Source organism: Amblyomma maculatum, chromosome 1 (genome assembly GCF_055883805.1).
Source record: "Amblyomma maculatum isolate TAMU_Amacu chromosome 1, ASM5588380v1, whole genome shotgun sequence".
In the NCBI taxonomy this organism is placed as follows: domain Eukaryota; kingdom Metazoa; phylum Arthropoda; class Arachnida; order Ixodida; family Ixodidae; genus Amblyomma; species Amblyomma maculatum.
In genome coordinates, this window is record NC_139344.1 from 95,380,270 (window position 1) to 95,402,456 (window position 22,187).

Here is a 22,187-nt window from a genome sequence, read left to right on the forward strand (position 1 = left end):
AAAGATAATCCAGGTAAAGCAAGAAATCCAGGGCGCACAGATGTTCTGGTTCTAGAACTGATGGACCCTACAAGATACGTGCATGGCGCACGCACACACGTTACTGAAAACAGTGCAGCTATGTATGTCGTCAGGGCTGACGCACAAAAAGCGCCGACGAGGCCGGTGCTGAACAGGGATTCAAATTGGCAGCGCATGCACCACCATAACGCACACCAGCTGCGCGACGCCAGACGGCGCGGCTGGAGGCAAGGCCGCCGTTTCCGGCGGCGGCAGCAGTGGTGCCTGGTCACTCACGGAGCTGGCCAAGGTCAGGGGCGCGATGGACGGCTGCAGTGGCGGCGGCTGCTTGTCGGGCAGCGGCGGCGGGGACGAGGAGCGCGACGAGGACGGGCTGTCGTAGACGCGCGGCCGGCCGGAGAAGCGCTCGAGACCCGCGTAACGATAGCCCAGCCGCGCGGGAGGCACGTCGGCCGCGCCAGAGGAGGCTGACCGACGCGGCAGGGCCGGCATCACCCACGAAGAGGCTCAGACAATGGGTTCGCGTACGCGCCCTGGCGGTGCACCAGGGAGAAATGATTTGTCAGAGCGGGCCAGAGCAGCGAGAAAAGCCAAACACGGAGAAAAGCGGCGAGGGAGGGGTCGAGAAAAACTGAAACCATGCGCGGAAATGGGCGAGGGAAGACAACGGCGAGGAGGCCGAACGAGAGCAGCAAGAGCCCCCCGGCCGGCCGAAAATACGAGCCCAGCCATACGGCGGGCCGCCCCCTCTCTCGCCAGGACCAAACTTCCGACAGCCGCCTGGCGCAGGCGGCGGCCCCAGACGCGTCTGGGAACGATAGGGCGCCCTCGGAGCGCGGGGGCACGGCTCCGGAGCGGCTGGCTGGTTGGCCATCGCCCACGCTTCTCCTGCGCGCCCGCACCTTCCTCGCCGGCCGTGCACGCGGGTCATTGGTGGCAATAAAGAGAGCCGACCGGCAAGACCTCGAGCAGAGTGCAAACATCACGAGCACAGTCGAAAATTACGGCGGGAGGCACGTGCCATCTGGGCGCGCCTCCCCGGCAGACGCGGAGACAAAGCACGCACACACACCTACGACGGCCGCCCTAGCGGGGAAGCGACCTTCCCAGAATCTCAAACGAGCGGGCGTCGTCGTCATCATCATGCGAAGATGCCACTGAAGAAGAGACCACGCCCCGGAAAACAAACGTGGCACACTGCTTGCCACACAGCAGAGGTCAAATAATGATTATCAAAAAAAAAAAAAAAAAAAAAGAAGAAAGCGACGCTCGGCGGTTCTTTTTCAAAGCAAAGCAGTTAAAAATGAAGCACCACTACAGAGCGGAAGAAACACAGGCGTGAGAGGGCTTGCTATTCTATGACGCGAGGAATGGACAGCGCAAAATTGCGATTACAATCCAAGACCGGTGCTAAATGCGATATGGAGGGCCAGCGGCATGGGAGTGATAACACGATTGCGCCGTTTATCAGGAGGCAGTTGGTATTTTTTTCCCAGCCCCTCCGACCTCACAAAAAGGTTTACTTCGAGCATCTATCATACTGAGCACAAAGCTCGTAGCAGCTGCAGCGACCCCGGGAGTTTCGCAAGCTTTGGCTGCTCACGGAACGCGACTCCGTTCTATCATTTTAACTGAGAAGGGAAGACAACACGCAACAGTTCCCCTGCGCTTGAACCATACGACAGAGCTCAAGCGCGGCGTGACTACCTTTTCAGCTCACCTCAGATGCGAACACATCGGGGCTTCGATCGCGCGTTGAACGGTCTCCAACTTGGCACCGCGCAAAGCCGAAAACGCAGCATCGGCCAGCTTCCTTACAATGTTCCTCCCTTTGCACACCGATGCCAGCCGTTCGCCTGACCGAATAATAAAACAAAAATACAAAAGTTAATTCGGCGATTCTTTCTCGCCGCGATAACCCTGTGGGCCGTGTGGCACGCCGCAGCAATAAAGCTCCCGATTATTTCTACACATTTAGGGCTTCCCAGACGTGTTCTCAAATTAGAACACGACAGTTTTCAGACCCCCCTCCCCCCCTCCTACACACACACACACACACAACGAAGCTAAGCGGTCGGCTTTGTCTCTTGTGTACGTCTATTTCGACTGACGATTGATCGACGCGCGCACGGGCAACCGAACGCAACATGCAGCAGTCGGCGGCGCCTGCCCGGCGCTGAATCGGACACCTGAAAGCCCCTGAGAAGCCAACAGACGAGCGAGACACCGCGAGCTGGCGGACAAGGGTGTCAAGCGCATAAGTGCGGGGAGTTGTGTGTAATCAGGGTAGTGTTCATTGAGTACATTAAACTTTCATACTTAAAATGCACTTAGTAGCGACTATTTCTTTATCTACATTCTAATTTAGCGACTAGATAACAGAGAGCCCCCCCCCCCCCCCCTTTTTTTTTTCAGCGGTTTATTTGCTATTGCCGGCACAGAAGGCATTGGCAATGTAAATGATGTACCCGCATGTAGAAAGGAAACCTTATACACGTCCCATTAAATAGCTGCGAAGCCGTCAACCGGTCGCGCCATCTGTTAGCTTTGTGCTCTTGCTTCAACCAACAAGGAAAATTTAAAACCAGAGAGTAGTTGTTCTAATCGGAATAAAGACATGCGCACATTAAATCAGTGATCTATGGTCGTGTAAGACTCAGCAGCTGCAGTGTACAGCTCTCTTTCTCTCTCACACACAAACGCGCGCGCTATCTGTTCAGGGGTGGAAGCAGGCTCGAGCATTTCGGAGCAGCTCAGGGAGCAGTAATAAAGTCATTTTGGAGAAGTGAAAGCAGAGTATTGGAGCACTCGAATTATGTTTTGGAGCATGTTTCTAGGTTCAAACACTTACTTTTGATAATGGCAATTTTTTGCGTCCCGACACATAAAAAAAAAAAAAAATCATTACTTTTTATCCATGTCCACTGCTTTGCTTAATATGTAAGCATCTCTGACAAGACATGACAAACAGCCAGAACATATACGGGTCCTAAAAATAACTTACCTGAGCAACGATTTGGAACAGACTAGCAGCGAATGGAATGCTTGCTTCTATACTTCCTAACTGAACATTAGGTAACTTGTGATATATAATTTGACCTGATGGATTCAAAGGTGGAGTCTACCACTTTGATGTGCTTAAGCAACGCCACTTTAAACATAGATGAGCAGCACATTTTTGCTCTACACATCTTCTGCATATCCCTTTTGACCCTAGAAATTTCTGGGCATTGGTCGGTAGGCCCTTCAGTTGGCAGTGAAGGGCAGCCTTTTCCTCCTCCACATTCTTTATTTCACGGGCTTCTGCCAGTGACTGCTTACATCATTGCTTGAGCTATGATGGGGCTACCTTAAATTCAACACACTGGCAATGGGCCCTGTATTACTCTGTAACACTTTTGAGAACGCTTTTAGCGATTGGCACCTAAGTGGCATCACACCACAACAGTTGTTCAAGCATGATTTTGTCTGGCGTAGGCGTGACATCCTCGGTCGTGTACCTGCTTGGTTTCAAAGTAGAACCATTAGAACAACTGATGTAGTTATTTGTAGCCGGACAAGTTTTTTAACTGCTCGTGGTAGGTTGCAGCGTCTACTCTGCTCGATAGTCTCGATTCCCTCGCTACTGATGATTGAAAAGGCTGGAAGAAAGCGCTACATCACGTACACACAGCATTTGTTTTGCAATTCCCTCAATCACTTCTGGCTCGTTTTAAATTTGCTTGTGAACAAACATTCATTATGCTCCATGCTTTTCTAGTTTATGAAAATTTTGTATGTATCAGGCTCAGCGAGAGATGATAATCATTCGGTTTTGAGTATGGCGACCCCCATATCGTGTACATGGAACTCAAAATATGCCATCACCCTTCTTTCTCACAGTTTTTAACTCAAACTTCCCCAGATCGCATTTTTTGTAGGCCCAATTTGTGGCAAACCGTGTTGCACTAAATTTGATGGCAAAACATCAAGGCAGCCGGTTTGGAGCAGTTTTGAAGCAATATTCTGTTTTAAAGCAGGAAGGAAGGAAATGCAGAATGGAACAATTGCAGCAGCACTTCCACCCCTGTAAACTGTTGCCGCAAATCAGCGAAAATGCGTTAGCACTGCACGGTCCTATACGCTGAAGCCACTGTTTCCGAAGCTATCTGATCAAACTGCCAAGCATCCGACTGAAGCTCTGACATCAGCGCAGTTTTTTTTTACGCTCTCTTCATGAAATGCAGTAGTACTGGCACCGGCTAGTGGATTGTTTTACGCAGCCTACTCGGGAAACAGCGCGCCCCCTTGGCGGCTTTCAGTGCGACGCGCCAGCTGCAAGCCGCATTGGAAAAATCTGGTTTCAGAGAAGGCGTTTTCGAACCATCTGGGAAGCAGCGAAGTTCGAAAACGAAACAAAAGCATCAAGCAGTCCAAGCAAAGACAGTCGCGCTCAGTATTTTGCGCTGCAGTTCCACGGCAGCTGCTGAGCTCGGAGGGTAAGCAGGCGCAGGGGCACCACAGCTTTCTTCCGAGCATCATTGACCGCATGCGCTTACTCCAGTTATCCTACAAAGGTGCGGGCAAACGCTACCTACATTCGCAGCTGGCAGCACCAATGCAAGAAGCCGTCGTGCGAGCCTACACGCACTGCGTACCGATAAGAGCTTGTGCACAAGGAAATAACACGCCGCAAGGTACCTCATCTAAGCTCTCGCTTTTCTTTCTTTTGTGCCACGCGAAGGAAAGGTCTCGCGAGGAATGAGAAGAACACGGAGCGTTCCGGCGACTACTCTAGCGTGCCACTGACGACAGCCCCTCAGAATGCCATCAGAGCGATGCGACAGGCTCTCCGTGTCGAAATGGGGCCCCAGCTCTATTTGCGCGCCGCAGCGCGCTAAAGCCGGCGACGCACCGTCACGCCGGACTCGCTTGGAGGCGCACGGCGCGACCGTCGGGGAGGCGTGGGAGAATCGGGCGAGCTCGCGCCGCTGACCGCTGCCGGTCAAAGGATGACCGGCACGAGTGGGTGCAGCACAGCGAATGGGCGTCTGGACGTTCCGCAGTACTCCGGTTGCGAGTGAAGGACGGGGCCCCGTCTCAGACCCGCGCCGGTCTCGCCCGAGCCCGCGTCGCACCAACGTTAGCGCGCAGCGCCACGCGGGAAAAACACGCCACGAAGATCATTATTGTGGGGCAAATCATTATACGGAAGTTGAGGAAAAGTTTCCAAAATGACCGCGGTTTGGAGCTGTACCGCCAAACACGGCACACCGCGAAAGCTGAAAGAAAATACGAATGAAGTTGGGCGATGAGTGCTGTGTGCGCAAGCACGGCACGGCAGATTTGTTTTAGAAGCCTGCCACACTGGCTTCTTGTTCTGGCGCTACGCTGCGATACCCGACAGTAGTGACTCCGGACCAAGAGGTGACCGACCCCAGAAACCTACTGTCCTCGGGAGACCTGCCTGACGCTAACTTGCGCACGCGATCTCATCCAGCACCGCCTGTCATGGTTCTCCCACAAAAACCTGCAGGTGCGGTTCGTCCAGGTGAAAGCCATATCTACAGCATCGTTGCTTTTTGGTCGAGTTGGTTGTACATAGCTCAAGGAACCTGTTGCGCACACAACAACATCGCGTCATCTCGAAGACGATTCGGTCCCTCCGCCTCATCTCCAACCCGTCTACTGAGGAGACGGACGCCATCGATGGGCCCTTAGGTGATAACCCCTACCAGCTGCGACTCAAGCAGAGGATTCTGGAACGCACCAAGGCGTCTGACAGCGCGCGGATCCAGCATCTCCACTGCCAACGAAAAGCTTGACAATCACCGGCCCTACCAACTGCTTACGGCCGCTTCTGGATGACAGCAACGTCGACCACCAGGGTGAGGAGGCTACCACAAAAATAGTTACGGACTCGCAAGAAGCATGCAGAAGGTATAGCAGCGGACGCATATCCATTGTGGCCATCCGCATACTCAAGGCAAGAAAAATCAGCTTTTCGAGATGTTACATAACGTGGACACCAGGCCATGGGACTGTCAAAGGTAACCAACGTGCCGACGCCAATGCCCGAGCATACGCCAACCGGGGGGCGCACAACGACGGGGAACCGGACGCAGTCACTAGACGCTATGGAGCCATCCTTGAACATCAAAGAGCCTTAAGGAGGATCTATCCACCTCCCCACGAAGACCTCAATAGAGAGCAGTCGGTTGCCTGGAGACAGCTACAGACTAACACATACCCCAATCTGAGTCTACTCAGTAAAATCCACCCCACTACTTATGAAAATAAATGCCCACTATGCGGAGAACCCCCTACACTCTACCATGTTACATGGGCCTGTCAAAAAACGCAGGTAGCACCAATAAACACCACACCAACACCGGAGCAGTGGGAGGCTGCGCTGTCCTGCTCGACGCCTGACGACCAGCTCAAGCTGATTGACAGAGCGCGCAGGACGGCAAAGGACGCAGGTAGCACCAATAAACACCACACCAACACCGGAGCAGTGGGAGGCTGCGCTGTCCTGCTCGACGCCTGACGACCAGCTCAAGCTGATTGACAGAGCGCGCAGGACGGCAAAGGTCACTGGGTCCCTGGACTGAGGGCCCCACCAACGCCGGGAGAATTCCCTTTGTGTAAATAAAGTTTTTCATTCATTCATTCAACGGTGCGCTGTTGCAGAAGCTCTTATGCTGCAGTGCTTGCCGCAGTCAACCCGCCTAATCTTGGCTGCTAGCGGGGACTTGGCCCTCGATTGAGTTAGCTTGCCGTTTGGGCGAACGAAGCCGCCACTCCTGCGGCCTTTCCTCAAGGCTCGGTCGCCCCGCCATCTTCAACATCACAGACCTCTGCCATGTCCCGGTTAGAGGCCCAGCTCGACCACCTCGTCGTTTGAGTCGACGCTCTCACATGACCAGCGCGGGCCTTCCTCGCGTCCCAGAGACGACGTTCCTGTTAATAGAGCGAGTGAGAAGCTGCCCTGAGCGGCAACCGTTCGCGCTATCCGTTCAACTCTCTTATCTGTTATCACCGCACCCTCCAGCACCACGCCTGAAAGTGCACTTCAACATGCAGCTGGTAAGCAAAAGCGACACGAGGCCGTTTCGAGGTATAAATGCGCACGTGAAAGTTTTCCTTCTCTACATACCCATGCGTTACGCGGACAGCTGTGTGGCAAGACCGCTTTGTATACCCCGCAGTACAACGTGCCGCGAGACAGCGACACACTAACACTCATACTCCAGCACGCAAATGCTTGCCTACGTCATGCTCGCGAGCCGACGACGGCGATCCAGCAGGAGGCCCGCGTTCCCAAACGCGGCGCTGTCAGCAGCAGAAGGCAAACAGGCCGTCAACAGCCCCAGCTCTGTTTATCCGCGCCATTCGTCGGGCGGGCTGAGAAACGCGACTCCGAAAAGGGGAGAGAGGATGCGCGCCGCGGGCCCGGGAGGCACGTGCCGGGGTAAGGTCCGAACGGGGCTAACGGAAGCGAATCTGGCGAGCGCGACCACAGTGCGCCGGGAAACACACCGCTATTTCCAGCCATTATTGGGCTCACTTTTATTCATTATCCACCGACCCGCTGTAAATGTTAATGACGAGCAGCGCGAGCGCCAACCAACAAAGCCGGGTTGCACTGCGGCATGCAAGTACCCTGCAATGAGTAACAATGGCTCCCTCGCCTACACGCTTCCCCACTGCGCAGGCCCACACGTCGAACTTGTTTTTTCGTGCCAGTCGATCGACGCCCAAAGAAGGCAAGCAAGGTGTACAAAGGACACTCCAGCAATCCGACGCACCGGCACCCTTCCCTGTTAACATTCCTGACGCTTCGCGCGCGTTTGAGGGCGCCAGCGGTGACATCGCCGTGAAGTCGAGACGATGGTGGCGCGCCGCGACTCGCGTTGCAAGGCGCCTGTGACTCCTGCGTCGTACGTACGTCCCCGCATCTACACTGAGCTGCTGCTGGGTCTCTACCCTTCACCGCGCCGGCAGGCGTGGGGCGCGGTCGCGATTCGACGACGCGCTTCCAGGTGGACAAAAAATGAGGGCACTGTGATTCACGTACGTACACCATCGGGACAAAGGAAGCCGCCGAGAGATCATACAGGTCGGCTTTAACGTGCCCTCGTCACCGGTGCCCGACGGAGTGCTGTCGCGACAACGGCGAATACAACAGTCGCGTTTGTTGCCTCTCTTAAAGTTGTTGTCGGCCACACTAACGAAGGCAAAACGCGCTGCCTGAGCCCCGAAAATATAGCTCGCGTATGCTTGGTCCAAAAATGGGTATACGTCGCCCTCAGACGAGACGGTCAGGTCGTTCCGCGGACGGCGCGAATGCATTCGGCGAGGCCTATGCGTCCGCCTCTCGCAAGACGACCGGGCTGTCAGTCGTCCCAGCCCCACGCTGGCGCCTGCAAGCACCACCTGCGGAACGCTGCCCTGCGATGGCGCTCAGGCCCAATGGCGATGCGCGCGCTTATCACCGCCGACTCGAGGGCAACGCGCGTATCGGTTCCTACCACGAGAGCCGCCGCACCAGCGCATCGCTTTCGGGAGCAGCAGGCACCAGAGTTTCGAAAGACGTCCCGGATACGGCGCCGTTGTGCGCGACGAAGGTCACTGTGCCGCCAGCCAGGAAAGAATGCGAGTTTCAACACGGCGGACGCGGTGTAGGCGCGCGACACGAAGGTCCATTACGAGCGGAAGGTGACAAGACACGGCCTGGTATCGGCTCACCAATCTGCTCGACAGCTGACATTCAATTAGTCTAATGGCCGCCACCAGACAGCTGCCGGGGAAGGCGACGATGGCGGAAAGTAGGAACGCAGTGAGAAACAAAAGCGCGCTTGTTTGACGAGGACGGCCACAGCCGAGAGGAGAAAGCGAACCGCGAGTCAGGCTGGCGGACGCCACATAGAGGGGCCAGGCGATTAAGACGCGCGGGACGACGGGGGAGGAGGGAGGCAAGCGGAGGGGGCCATCTGGCGCCGTATGACGGCCGCTCCCGTGCGTACGCCTCTTCCTTCGCTGCCGATGTCGGGGAGCGGAATCGGGACGAGACCGAAGTGCAGCCAAGGATACTACCAACGTTACTACCCCGGGTGCCTGGTAGGACGCCTAGAAACAAAGGTGCTTCGTCTCCAACTGGGCCGATCGAAAGGAAACGGATGTTCCCACAACGCTTGAATTAACAAACTTCTCCGTCGTCGCTGATGAAATGGAATTTCAATGAACGCCAATTGCAGAACTCTCCGTGGACAGCAGCACTGAAGCGCGCAAAAAAAGCACCAAAACCTTCCCGCAGAAACCGCGGCGAAATGGTTGCGTTGAATGAGCTTGTCCAAGCCCACGAGCTGGGGGGCAGGGGGGAGGGGCTGGAGCGAGCTCTCAGCCGCTTGGGTAAGAAAAGGGTACATGACATGTCCGGCAAGGAGTGATGTTTGCTTGAAGGCGTTGACTGCACGCGGTTTTCGAATGACGCGCGTGGTGACGTATAGCATTCGTTGCGCTTTCCGACGGAAACGACGAGTCCTGCCACGCCTTCGATGGCCAGCTACAAATCTCTCATAACCTGCGTCTAGCACTAATATAGATGAATCAACAACCTCATGCGCACACAATTTCTCCGTCATGGCCACTGCTTCATTATAGCTGCAACTATGAACTTTGGCCGCAGCTGTCGCATGCCGCTTGTCTACCACCGCGTTTGTTTTGCCTCGTATATGTGCTGGCGTAAACACTACATTATTCGAAACAAAAGCTTGTGTGGCGACAGGAATCGTCTGCGACGCGCACTGACTCCAGAGATGATGGATTTCGTCTTCTGCCCACGTTTTTCCAAAAGGGGAGCACTTGTACGTGCTATCGGGACAGAAAAAAATGCAAACAGCTCGCGCGCGGAGCCCTCGCGCATCGCTGTTACAATCCCTTACCCTCGAGCTTGTACCAAGGTGGTAACAAGAACACGCTGGGGTAGTTCATTACTGTATCATGGACCACTCACGCGCATCTTTTTTTTACCACCCAGGTATACAAAAGCGTGGCGTGAAGAAATTCGAACAACGGAGCGGATAGAGGAGGCGCTGCATGTTCGTGTTTCGTTTTGCATCTGAGCGCTTCCTTTGCGGGTGCACTGGCCTCGTGACGGCATACCGGGAATAACCGTCTCCCGGAGGAATTACGCACAGGATCGGAACAGACTGTGGCCTCCCAATATTCAGCGCCGCCATCTTGACGATGAAGCCGATACTGCTGCCGGTAAAGGTTGTTGGTCAAAAGAGCGCCACACGACAATTGTTTTCATCACAGCCGCCTCCCTTTGAACGGAAATTGTCCCGCACTCGTCTTGGACTCGGGAAAACAGCGGGGCGTCGATGCAGCCGAAACCCCACCTGACGCACTGCAAATCAGAAGCGCAGCGCCCTTGGAAGCGGGCCGTGCGCATCGCACCGCGTGAGATTCCGAGCAGGGCTGTCGAGTTTCGGCAAAGGTATACGAGCACTGCGCGTCAACAACGTCTGGTCGCACCGAAGGCCGCGAACAGCAGCCTGGAGGAATGGTCCATGCGTGTCCCGCTGCAGGCGGCAAAGGTGTTGCGCAAATTCTGCCCGGTGCTCGACGTAGCCGGACATGCACACGGCATTTTCAATTTGCTGCACCTAATGGCAACGGAAATGTTGCGCACAGTTACAAATAGATATGCTCGGCGTGAAATGGCCAGTATGGTTATTTCGGGTTCGTCATTTATAATTAGTACGTAAACTTTACTTTGTATGAATGTATATCGAAAAGGGCCACATCCACAGGGGATAACAGCGCAACTTGTTTATTACATTAAATATGTTTCTTTAAAAACCTCACAGCAGAATCTTGATAATGCATACAAACTCGGGTAATTCGCGCTTTCGGTTATATTAAACAAATTAATAATTTGGTTCGAGGGCATATTTTCAGCATGTTTCGTTTGGCTGTTTATGGCTTATCGGGTTAATTGAACGTGCTAAAGCGACTCGGTTTATGGAAGGTCGCCGTGGTCGAAGTCTGCGGATAATTTCGACCGCCCGGGATTCTTAACCTGCACCGACATTGCACAGGACACGGACGCTTTTCGTTCTGCCTCTGCTGATACGCGGCCGCCGCGGCCGGGATTGGACCCGTGTCCCCAAGCTGAGTAGTCAAGCCCCATAACCGCTGAGCCACATGGGCAGGTTTTCAACGGCATTTTAAAGTCGCCTATCATTCGTAATTTAAGGCATAAACGCGGTTATGCCTTAAATTACTGGAAATGCCCCAAAGAAAGGAGAAAAGCAATCTGATGTCTCGTAGCAGCGTAGTTTCGTTCTTTTGAGCTTCGATCCCTACCACAGCCCGCGGCGATAGCGGTTATCGGTCGCGCGTCGGTGAGCCGAGCCCGTCTTATATTCCTTATGTCTCGGCGTTCCAGCGCAAATGCACATCCCCATAACTTTCGTTCCCGCGGTACTGTGAGCCGAAATTGCGCGCTAATCACGAGCTGCTCGTGCGTTATGTGGTCCTCACACGGACGCCACCGTTTGCGATTAGGCTAGACCGCGATCGCAGTGCAGTTCGGAGGTCACGGAAACTCTTCCCATTCTTGAGCAGTGCTGTTTTCATATTCCCGACAGAGGACGCGCAGAACAGGTTGACGGAATGGTGTCAAATAGTGATTATTGAAGTTTTCACTCTCACGCAGACTGTTCGATCAGCATCATCGCACCTCACTGCATGCTTGAATGGGCACGACGCAGTACAGTTACATTGGCGCGACCGGCTGCTCAAGGCTGTGGTAGGTCAACGTATACGCACAAGCAGTTCGAAGCCGCGCCTCCCTGCTGAGCTGAGACGCCACTTTAACGACGATGACACTTTTAGTTTTTTCGCAAACTGAGTCGTCAGGAACGCATCTTCCTGAAACAACAGTGCCTGGAATACATACGCGTTAAGAAAATATTCACGCGTCCGCAAACTTAAAACGGAGGTCCCTCAAAAATAACCAGAGATCGAGTGATCATGGCACACATTTTAACGCACAATGGCAAGAAATACTTGCGCTTTGTTCGAGCAGAATCAAGCGAGACGGTGTAGTAGCTTACCCTCTAGCGGGCGGAAAAATGGCGTCTGTGGAGGGTAAGGAACGAATATTGGAAATAGACGCGTTGGCACAAGAAAAAATTCCGCTCCGAGCTCCGCGCGCCTTCCCGATTAACATTTCATATTTAAGCGTGCGAGAAGAGGCCAACAAATTGCCTGCGCGCGCGCGCGCGCGCGCGTGTGTGTGTGTGTGTGTGTGTGTGTGTGTGTGTGTGTGTGTGTGTGTGTGTGTGTGTGTGTGTGTGTGTGTGTGTGTGTGTGTGTGCGTGCGTGCGTGCGCGCGTGTGCGTGTGCGTGTGTGTGTGTGTGTGTGTGTGTTTTGAAATCTTTGACAGAACTCTAGCGCGCTTGTTTCGCGACTGAAACATGTTTGAGGGACGGACATTTGCATCTCCCAAAAATATTACCGGAACTCGCGTCGCCCCCGCGCCCGATTCCGTACGCCCGCGGCTCCGTTAGGCGCGCTTCTTCGCAACCCAGTCAAAGACGGCAATCGCGAGGCTAAGGAGCGCACTATCACCCGAGCACGCGGCCTCTTTACAGAAGCGGCCAGACTCGCCTCTGTGAATAGGCCCAGTGACGCGGGTTACACGGGAACACGCCGAGCTCGGTCAGACGCTGAAAGATTCCCACGACCCCGCTTCTCGCCTCAGTCACTGAAGATACGCTCACGATGTGATGACCGACAGGCGAGAAATCCGACTCGGCACGCTGTCCTCTGTCTTTCCTGCGAGTTCCCAAACATTTCGACACACAGCCCCTACCGAGCGAGTTTTATACCGCTGTCAAACAAGCACATTTGGTGACACTTTCACGCAGTGCACTTCCTTTGAACGAATGACGCTTTCAATGAACGCTGCGATACGGCAAAAAGAAGTGCCATTTTGAAATGACAGTGGTACGAATGTCTCAGCCTACTAATCTATTGCCTATAAAAACGCAATTTAATCGCGAATACGATTACTCCAAGCTTATTTTTAGAATTTATTTGAGCACCTGATTACACGCATTTGACTAGAAAAAAAAAAATCATCGCGATGTCACACGGGCGGGCACACTTATATTGGTTAGGACAAAGCGCAAAAGGACGACGGACAGAAGACCAATATGCACACGGACAAGCGCCGACTCGCAACTATTCTTTATTTTCTTACGGGCCCACTTAACCACGGTTTTCGGTTTGCGTTATGGGAGCGTGTGCGGACCACGGTGCAAGATATATAGGTGGGGACACAGCGTACCGCGCCGGTTCCAGATAAAGTCCCCTAGTTAATCTAAGCCGTACGAGATGGCAGTTCGCTCAGCGGCCTGTGACGTAGTGGGAGGCAATGCTTTTCTATGGTGAATACACGCTTTTTGAGAGCCATTTTCTCGTAAACTGTGGCCGATGATGAGAGAAAAATATTTTTGCCGCGTTGTTTTTGTCTAGGTCCATTAGTCAGCGCAGTTTTATCAATCTTTGGCTTCATGAATGCTTAAATAAAAGCGCAGAAGGCGAATAATGTTTTGCGCGGAATTTGAACCTGCTGCACGCATAAGCGGTGGTACTTTGACAACAAAGCATTAACCTTCGGTCGTTTCATTTGTTCTTTGACTTTGCATCTTTTGTTCGCCCATCAGTGTGCCCGCTCATCCTTAGTTTGCTCCTTACTTTATTCCTTCCCTAAATTAGAGGTCCCCTAACTGGATTCTGCCAGCTCCCACTGAATCCCCCCCCCCCCCCCCCCCTCTAACTTCCTCTATACCATTATTTCTCTTAGCTTCTGTTTTTCCTTTTCCTCATTCTTTTATCCTCAGGGTATTGGGTACAGTACAGAGGGGCAGAGAATTTCACAACAATGGAAAAAGAACACCGAGTATAATTCATTCCATACAAAACAATAGAGGTAAAATTACGGTTAACAGCTTTCACGAATCTACGTTAGAGATCGGCGAACAGTAATGTGATGTGGTGCGCCAAAGCAGCATATAAATCAGTTGATGAACATGAATAGATAGATAGATCGTGCAGCCGTTCCTGCAGTCGGGTTTCGTGCAAATTTTGAAGACAGTTGAGCTTGCTTGAGGCAAAAAAGCCTTAAATCACGGCAGCATTTGTTCCGGTTTTCGTACACTTAACTCGTCCGTACTTTTCTTCTCTTGCTTATTCGATTCTTCCGCTCAGTTTGCACGAAGCTGTACGGGGCGCTGTTGAAGTTCCTTCAATAAGTGGTTACAAATACCCTATGAATTTTTATATTTTTCTCCCATTCGCCCAACCGAACGCAGGATTCGCTTTCCCTGCTCTATTTACGCTATCCAAAGTGAGAAAACTGCTTCCCCGGCGCCTTCAGTTGAATAACGATGACTGAATGGTTGAGTAATGTAGTACTCACTCCCCCAAATTTAAACATGAAGTGCATCTTCAACCTTTTCTTCACTTCGTTGTTAGGAATAAATTACGTCAATAGTATTGACAAGCCAATAAATTATTCTGTACTTCATTTCTGCAGTGACGCAGTGGGCACGGCTTAAGAATAAAGTGCTCCGGTGATATGCTTCTGGCGACGACAGGGAAACAGTTCGGGCCACGCAAACGGCTCACGCAGGAGAAACGCGCCGCGCGATATCAGCAGGCTGCTATCGCAACGGCGTCGTCGATGTATGTGTTTTTTTATTCCAGCGAAGGTTCACCGCTACATCGACGCTGACGCTGCGATCAGCGGCCCGGTTCGGAGGAGCGTGGCTGGTACTTTATCTGGAAACTTGCGTCCAGTGTCTCGCCCGTGCTGTGTCCCCACCTAAATATTCTTACACCGTGGTGCGGACTGAGGGTGTCTTGGCGTTCGAGCGCGAAAAGTGCATGACTGTGCCGCACCATCAACGTGCACTATTCACACGAAGTCAGGTTTCAAGAGCAAGCCATAAATTGGCAGTGCCTCAGCGCCTTTCTGACCGCGCTCCTTAACTGTCCAGCGGCGCAGCAACTGCTAGCAGCGTCTTTACAGTATGCTTGCTTGACTAACTGGTTAAACGCAATGCCCAAAAAGACCCGGTCCCAGCCGCATCATGAAAGAACCGACAAGTTCGCAACGTTCACAGAACCAGATACCACGACCTCTGCACAATAGTGCCGCCCGTGATCGCGCTCGTAGATGGCAGAGCACGCGCGGCCAGTAGCATTTGGCCGCGGTCGTCGCTTCGGAATTGGCCAGCGAAATAGTAAATGGTCTACCCTACTGTCGCCGCACAAGGTGCTCTTTCAGTGTGGATATAGCACAGGGGACCTTTAAATGACTTCTGGCGAGACTGCGGGTTATTAAGTGTCGATAATGAGGGCCACAGGCATTAGAGAGTTTTAGCTTATCGTGATCCACGATCCGCTACCGTGATCCGCCACCGCTCGTTTCACTGCGCATGCCCAGACACCCCTTGACGCCGATAGATGGCGCCACATACTGTATGTCGGCACATAGACTTGCCACGTCGGGGCCAATCAGCTTGTGCGCCCCGTCCACGCACGGTAGCGGGTCACGGTGGCGGATCGCGGATCCCGGCAAGCTAAATCTCTCTATTGTCTGCCCGCGCGTACGCAACAGACGCACATAGACTTGTCATAAACCGCGTACCGCTATCATAGCACGGCGCCACTGCGCATGCGCCTGACACGTCGGCGTGCGACCAGCGCGTGTGCCCGGTAATGCGCAGTACGCGATATGACATTGCGTGAGGGTCCCGTGTTGCAGAAAAGCCGGCGTCGTTGCCGTCGATGGCCACGATCAAGCAATCCCGATTGGTCGACGGCGCCATGACGTCACAGCCACTCGACCTCGCGTGTGAATCTCGAACTCTCCACTATGTTACTGTTCAACTTGACGTCACGCGTGAAATGGAAGTGATTAACACATGACACCTAATAAAAGTCGCCGCATGTCACAAATCGTTAAACTCCGTGGTTTCGAAGCTAAACCCTCGCGTTGGTATGACAGCGCCGCCACTTGACAGACGGCGTTTCGGAGGGCTACTGGCACGCGGCAAAAATTGCATACGCCTGGCATTATAACGCTGCGATGAGTTCAGAAGCTAAACTCAGAGTATGAGTTGTGCTTCAGCCAGCCACGCGTTCTCGTCGTGTTATAACTAGACGGTTCTGCCATTCGGCAGCGCGGCTGCGACCACAGTCGCGGTGGGCTAAAGTTTTCAACGGGTACGTATACTATACGCAGGACCCTAAAAATAGCATATATAAAAACAGACCGCACTTTGTAGCCGAACAGGGAGGAACAACCAGGTTTCATTAAAAGTGCACGCAATACCACACGCCAGCACTCTGGCACTGGCCGTGCATCAGCATCTTGCACAGGGTGCGCGGGCCTCTTCCCGCGCAAGTGGTCAGTCGAAGGCCAAAAATAGCGTGCATCGTCTTCTGTGCAGTGCATGCCATCCTCCTGTCTTGATTCCAGGTACCGAAGCTAACCTTTGTTCGAGGTATTTGCGACACAGGGATATTCCCTATATCTCTAAGTAGTTGTTCTAGCCCTGCCGTTTGAACAGAACCTTTCGCAGCAGAGTTCATCTTGCTGTGGCGGGTGCAGCAAGAATTGAAAATTTTAACAGCAGACTGTATGCCTTGGTACAGGCTCGGAGCCACCTAGCACGCGCAGTAGCGCTGAGCCAGTATCGGGCCACACCGCAGCACGCTCGTACAATCCTCTGCACAACGTACAGCTGTTTACAGGACGAAAGGTGCCATAGGAGAGCGCGCGAGAGAGAGACATGGGATGGATAAATGTATTTACTTTTGCAAGCCACTGCAGCTGGCGTAAAAAACCCAGTCTGATTTATCCTAAGCAGGCCGGGTTAGCCGCAACGAGAGGGGCAACGTACGGCCACACCCCAGCATGCGGTTTAGTTTATCATAGTGTCCTAGTTGAGTCCGGTCGGCTCAGTGGTGCACACGGCGGCCCGTTCAGTGAGCTCAGTTATGCAATCGTGGCGCTCACGTCGCGAGCACAAGGAAATTATCAGAGGCTAGCGAGCAGATCAAAACACGACAGGGAGTTTAGCCGAGCTGGGACCCTCGTCTACTACAGAGTGCATCGTCATCACCGCCATCAGGCGACCCTCTTCCAGTAGCGCGCCCTTCTAGCAGCCGCCAGTCGCAAACATACACTTCCCCCGCGGCGGCAAGGGATGCGACGGGACGTAGCCAATGCATTCACAATGACAGTTTGCGGTTGGAACGTTAAACTCAACAAACCAAACCAAATTTCGCAAGTACTCTCGAAGGGGCATTCTTAAATCTGAGAGCGTGCGCAAGCCTAGAGAAAGTGGCCCAATCACCAGATCGAGCAAAACGAAACCGCTCGGCTCGCCGACAATGCGAACCCGGTAGAGAGAGCTTATGGTTCTAAAGCTGCAGCGAACAACGGTTTCAAATAGGCCGAGTGAGCACGATGCGAAGCCAGCGGCGCCGCCCGTTCACGCATCTCGACGGCACTCGCAGCAATGCTTTAGCCCTATTTCGACGAGGAGTTTCTCCAGGTCGACGCTGCAGTCTATCAACCTAACCCGACTTAAGAGTTTCCCTCCAGTGGCCAGGGCCACTGTCCAGGGAAGGCCCTTTTAAGCAAAGGAGCCCAGTGTTTCGATCAGGTACCGGAGATAGTCTGTGTAAAATGCTACAGTGACACGCGCGCCGCAAAGCATCGAAAATACAATTCAAAGCTCTCTCATGCTCTCCTTTGGGAAGCCAGCTTTCCCGTTTCCTGCGCTGGCCCGACGGGCCCCAGTAATGACGTACGTACCGCGAACGACGTCCATTGGTCCGTCTCGCTGACTGACGGGAGAAGGATGGGTGTCTACCGCTCGCTGCGCGCTTTTTCCTCGCCACGGCCAGACTGAATCCAGAGGCGCGTGCTCCCTCGCCCGTTTTTTTTTTTTTTTTTCGCGCTCGCGGAGTGCCACGCCCCACCTCCCACCAAACGCGGAGGAGGAAGGGGAATTTGTCTTGCGGAGGCTAGACGACCTCGGGCAGGAGAGGGAAAAACCTTTGCGAGGGAACGGAAGGAGAGAAGCATGACAGAATCGGGTGATTGCGGTGGCTGTAACTGCGTTATTAGTTACTCTTTTCAAAAACATTTTGCGGCCTTGCGTTCTAGGGGCGAAGTCTCACAGCCACCGGGAAGAAAACATTTTCGGCCGCAGGGTGGACAGTGGGCCTTTAAGACTCTGCGTTTGGCCAAGACAGAGCTGGCATTTTTGTTCGGGCGACTTTTCTGCAGATATAATTGACAACGTTGCGGCACACCCCTATTGCAAAAACCAGCGTCTCTCAGTGCGAAACCAGTAAGATTTTGGCGCTGGTTTCGCACTGGATCTGCTGGGCACGCTGGAGGTCTGCGATATTCACTGGAGCAGTAACGGGAAGACACTGGTTGCACTGGTAAGATGGGAGAAAAATGCTGGGATTAGCTTTTTGACGCTAGGTGTGTCGCTGGCATCCGCGATGCACTGGGAGAAGCGCTGTATGTGCGCTGGGGCCGCACTGGTCCCAGTATCGCTTTGGAAATAGCCGGAAGTCCGAAAACTGGGAGGCGAGAAATAATGCGCCTATGTTAAATATGGTTCAAGTAAGCGCTTTTTTGCTACGAAGTCGTTGCGGTATGAAAACAAAGACAGTATTGTTTTCTACAGTTTCCATGCTTCGATAGGTCGTTTCGAGCATTTCGAGAGAGACCACGATCGCCGCACATTTGATATCTCATGAAACACTGACGATTACGTACAACTAAAGCTGGAATTGAATAATGTGGGCTACCATGCATAACAAACTTCACAGCTGATCTTGAGGGCACTCTAACACAATGATTACTGCCAAAATGTTCAATGCGGGCTAAATCGCAGGCTCCAAACAGGGCCTACACATTAGCGAGCGTAGCATGAACCGCGGCCCAGTATAAACAGCATAAAAAAAAGTAAAACGAGGAAGAGAGTAGTTTACCGAGTGATGGCCCCATGAGAGGAAAAAAAAAAATACTGCACTTGTACAATATTTTGCGTGTTTCGCAAGCTTTCGAACTCCTCCTTGTTCTGCGTATAAACCAGCCGAGACCTAGGTCATCGAAACGCTTCCTGAAATGTCTAAATAGAAATAATATTTAGTTACCAGCAAAATAGTACTGTCGCTGCTGCGCTTGCCGGCATTGAAGTTTGGTCATTCATTTTTCCTTGAAGGTTAGTGCTACAGCTTCGTGTTCTGCGAAAATTACGCCCACGGTAGCAGAGCACCACCGAAGAGCCGGCGCTGGTAAATTTGCCAGCGATGATTCCAGTGCAGCAAATAGTGCGCATGGGCATCCAGAACATTACTTGCAAGTCGTGAGAGCAGGCAGCAAGCTCCAATGGTCATGAAGTTGTAATCGTAAGAGCGGCAGCAATGGCCGCTTAGAAACATGAAGTCCCAACCTTATAAATGCGATCATGACATAACATGCAAAAATGTTCGTCAAGTTCCCAGTTCTCGGCGCGGCCCAGGACAAGATGTCCTAAAGAGAGTTAAGAAGATGCCGGTAAAACCAACCCTCGAATCGTTTTTCTTCAAGCTTCACTCTGGTAACCTTCCCTTAAAAACGTGGCTTAATGATAAATGTATATTTGTACCTTGCACCCTCAACTGCACAATATGTAAAAAACTAGCGACCATCGATCACGTTGTTATAGTTTTTCACTGGGATATATTACAAAGAAACTTAAAGAAAGAACTACCCATTAATCTTACGGCATCCGGTTTCTACCCATACAAAGTGACGAGGTCCCGTACGACATGATTATGGTGCTGGGCCTCCACAGCATTTGGAAAACGCGGATGGCATTTAGGCACGGCGAAGAAAATGTATGATCGATCACTGACAACTTCATTGATACTGTCACATTTCTCAGGGATGTTCGTATACGCAGTCGGCCTGAGCAGCCTCAGTGGATGAATGTTATTGACGCATTGATCAAAATGAAAACGTTTCAAGACATTGCTTAAGTCAAAGGTAGGCTATAGTGATTTCTATGCCTGTATGTACTATGTTGACCGGCTGTAAAGAAGAAAAACATTCGGCGCGGCCGAATGGTTAGCGTAGAAAGCTACGGAGTAAGAGGTACCGAGCTCGAAGCGCGCTAGTGCTGATACTTTTTTTCCTCCTAGTTATATATATATTTTTTTCACTTTTTAGCTTTTTTAATGAACTTGAGGTGCTTCGTTACTTTTACTTTTCATCCGAGACCTGTTTTTTTTTTTTTTTTTCCTCCGGGCGACCAGTGCCATCACAGCGGCGCGTGCCAGTATACCCAGTCTCCAGCGTCATACTGGGCCCATAATCAGCCATAGCACTGGGGCGCTGGGACCCAGCGGCACTGGGTTTTGCAATAGGGACTCCCGGATACTTCATTTCCATGCGCCATAGAGGTCCTTCGCTGTACGCCCTACACCAGAACTACGCAAAATCACTGCTACCAATTGGCTGTTAAAAAAAAAAAAAAAAAAGAATCACCCACAAGAGTTTTTTTATGTTACCTTTTAAGAAAGAGGGATACAGCGATGCAAGATTCGCCCTATGCGAATCCGCAAAATGAAGCGCTTGACTTGAAAAAAATGCCAGCATAAAAAGCATCACACAAGCAACGAGTGCGGCTTTAAGCCAGTCAGTCTGCTCAGTGTCCTTTCCACGCTAGAACGCGTGGTATATGAGCAGCACGTCAATCGCAAAGGCACTCGCGCCCCGCAGAGCTCCGCCCCGGACCAAGGATGAGCCCTTCTCCGAGAGAGACGGCCCAAAGCAGGGGCGCAGGACTGTATTGGGACGTCTCACACCCAACCCAACCTGTGCGCGCTGAAAAGTGGCGCGCGCAACGAAAAAAAAAAAAAAAAATATGTGGCCGACTCGAACCACGGCTTCTTCTCCACGACCCCCGCGTTTCAAGGCCGCGCGAGTACGCCCGGAGGCCGTTGTCGGCGCGGCGGAGATGCCAGTGGCAACCCATTTACACGAGCGCGAGGAGAGGAATAAAAAACAAAAGTGCGTGTACTCACGACTGCAGGCGCGAGCAGCATCGCGGTCCCGTGGTGCAGCACAATTCACCGGCAGGCAGGCAGCAGCGGCACACCGACGATCAGAGGGTCAGCCGTGCAGAGTGGTGGCAGCAGCAGGGAGAGAGAAAAAAAAAAGAACGGGGTGGAAGGGGAGAAACGTGACAGGAGAGAGAGAGCCGATTAAGAGCGCTTTCCAAAGCACTGCGAGCGCGCGCGGGGCAACGCTGCCGCTGCATATCGGCGGCGTTCTCGCACGGCGTTGCGGGACGCAACACATGGTGGAAGCCTTGCGGCACGCGCGCCACGGCCGACCACCCAACACCTGCGCGGCACACGCACACATTTGCACACACTTCCGCCAGAGCCACCGGGTGTTCCGCCCGACATCGCCGCCGCTATTTCTACAGCTACGCGATGGGCGCGGGTGCAATGAGCGACGTCAACCCGTTGCTCGCGCAATACATGCGGACTAGCGGGGGAACATGCGCCCGTCCTTCACGGCGTGTAAGGGTGCGGCCCCGACGTTACGACAGTGCAGTAGTACTAAACGAAAAACGACCGAAAATACGCCGAGTACTATTACAACCGAGCTCGCTGCAGAAACTGTTAATTATTATTTAGAATTGCTTTCGATGAAAAGCTTAACCAGAGGAGGCCAGATAAACAACTAATCCTTACGGGAGCGAGAAATATTGCAAGAGGTAGTAATCCAAGTAAGCGCCAGCACCGCCGAGGCCCAAGAATAAGCTGCAGACATGCACATGCAAGATACGAAATACTATCCGTGAGACATGCAGCAAGCGCGCACGATCGTATTGTCTCGGGAGTCGGGGCGCATCAAAACCTGATCGGAAAATACCGCAGCTGTGCGCCTTTTTTTTTTTTCCTTCGGCGCAGCCAACGGGTCAATGCGATTAGTACGCCACGAGCAACCAGGTCAGAAATTGCGCATATAACCACCCTTCTACTATTGATATTTTCACGTCGGCAGTAGATGCCC

The 22,187-nt window shown here is 52.7% G+C and overlaps 1 protein-coding gene across 2 annotated transcripts in view; it reads right to left on the bottom strand.

Annotated features, from left to right (window-relative positions):
• The window catches only part of pnut (septin 7-like protein pnut), a 96,009-nt gene extending 74,681 nt beyond the window's left edge, over nucleotides 1–21,328 (bottom strand). The window contains exon 1 of one of the 2 annotated variants that reach the window (XM_084588607.1): nucleotides 21,188–21,326. In XM_084588607.1, the coding sequence (XP_084444733.1) occupies nucleotides 21,188–21,208 (21 nt within the window). In that variant the 5' untranslated portion in view covers nucleotides 21,209–21,326. Of the gene's footprint in view, nucleotides 1–21,187 lie in introns of both variants that reach the window. The other variant, XM_084588606.1, reaches the window with a different exon arrangement.
• Between the last annotated feature and the right edge of the window lie 859 nt (nucleotides 21,329–22,187).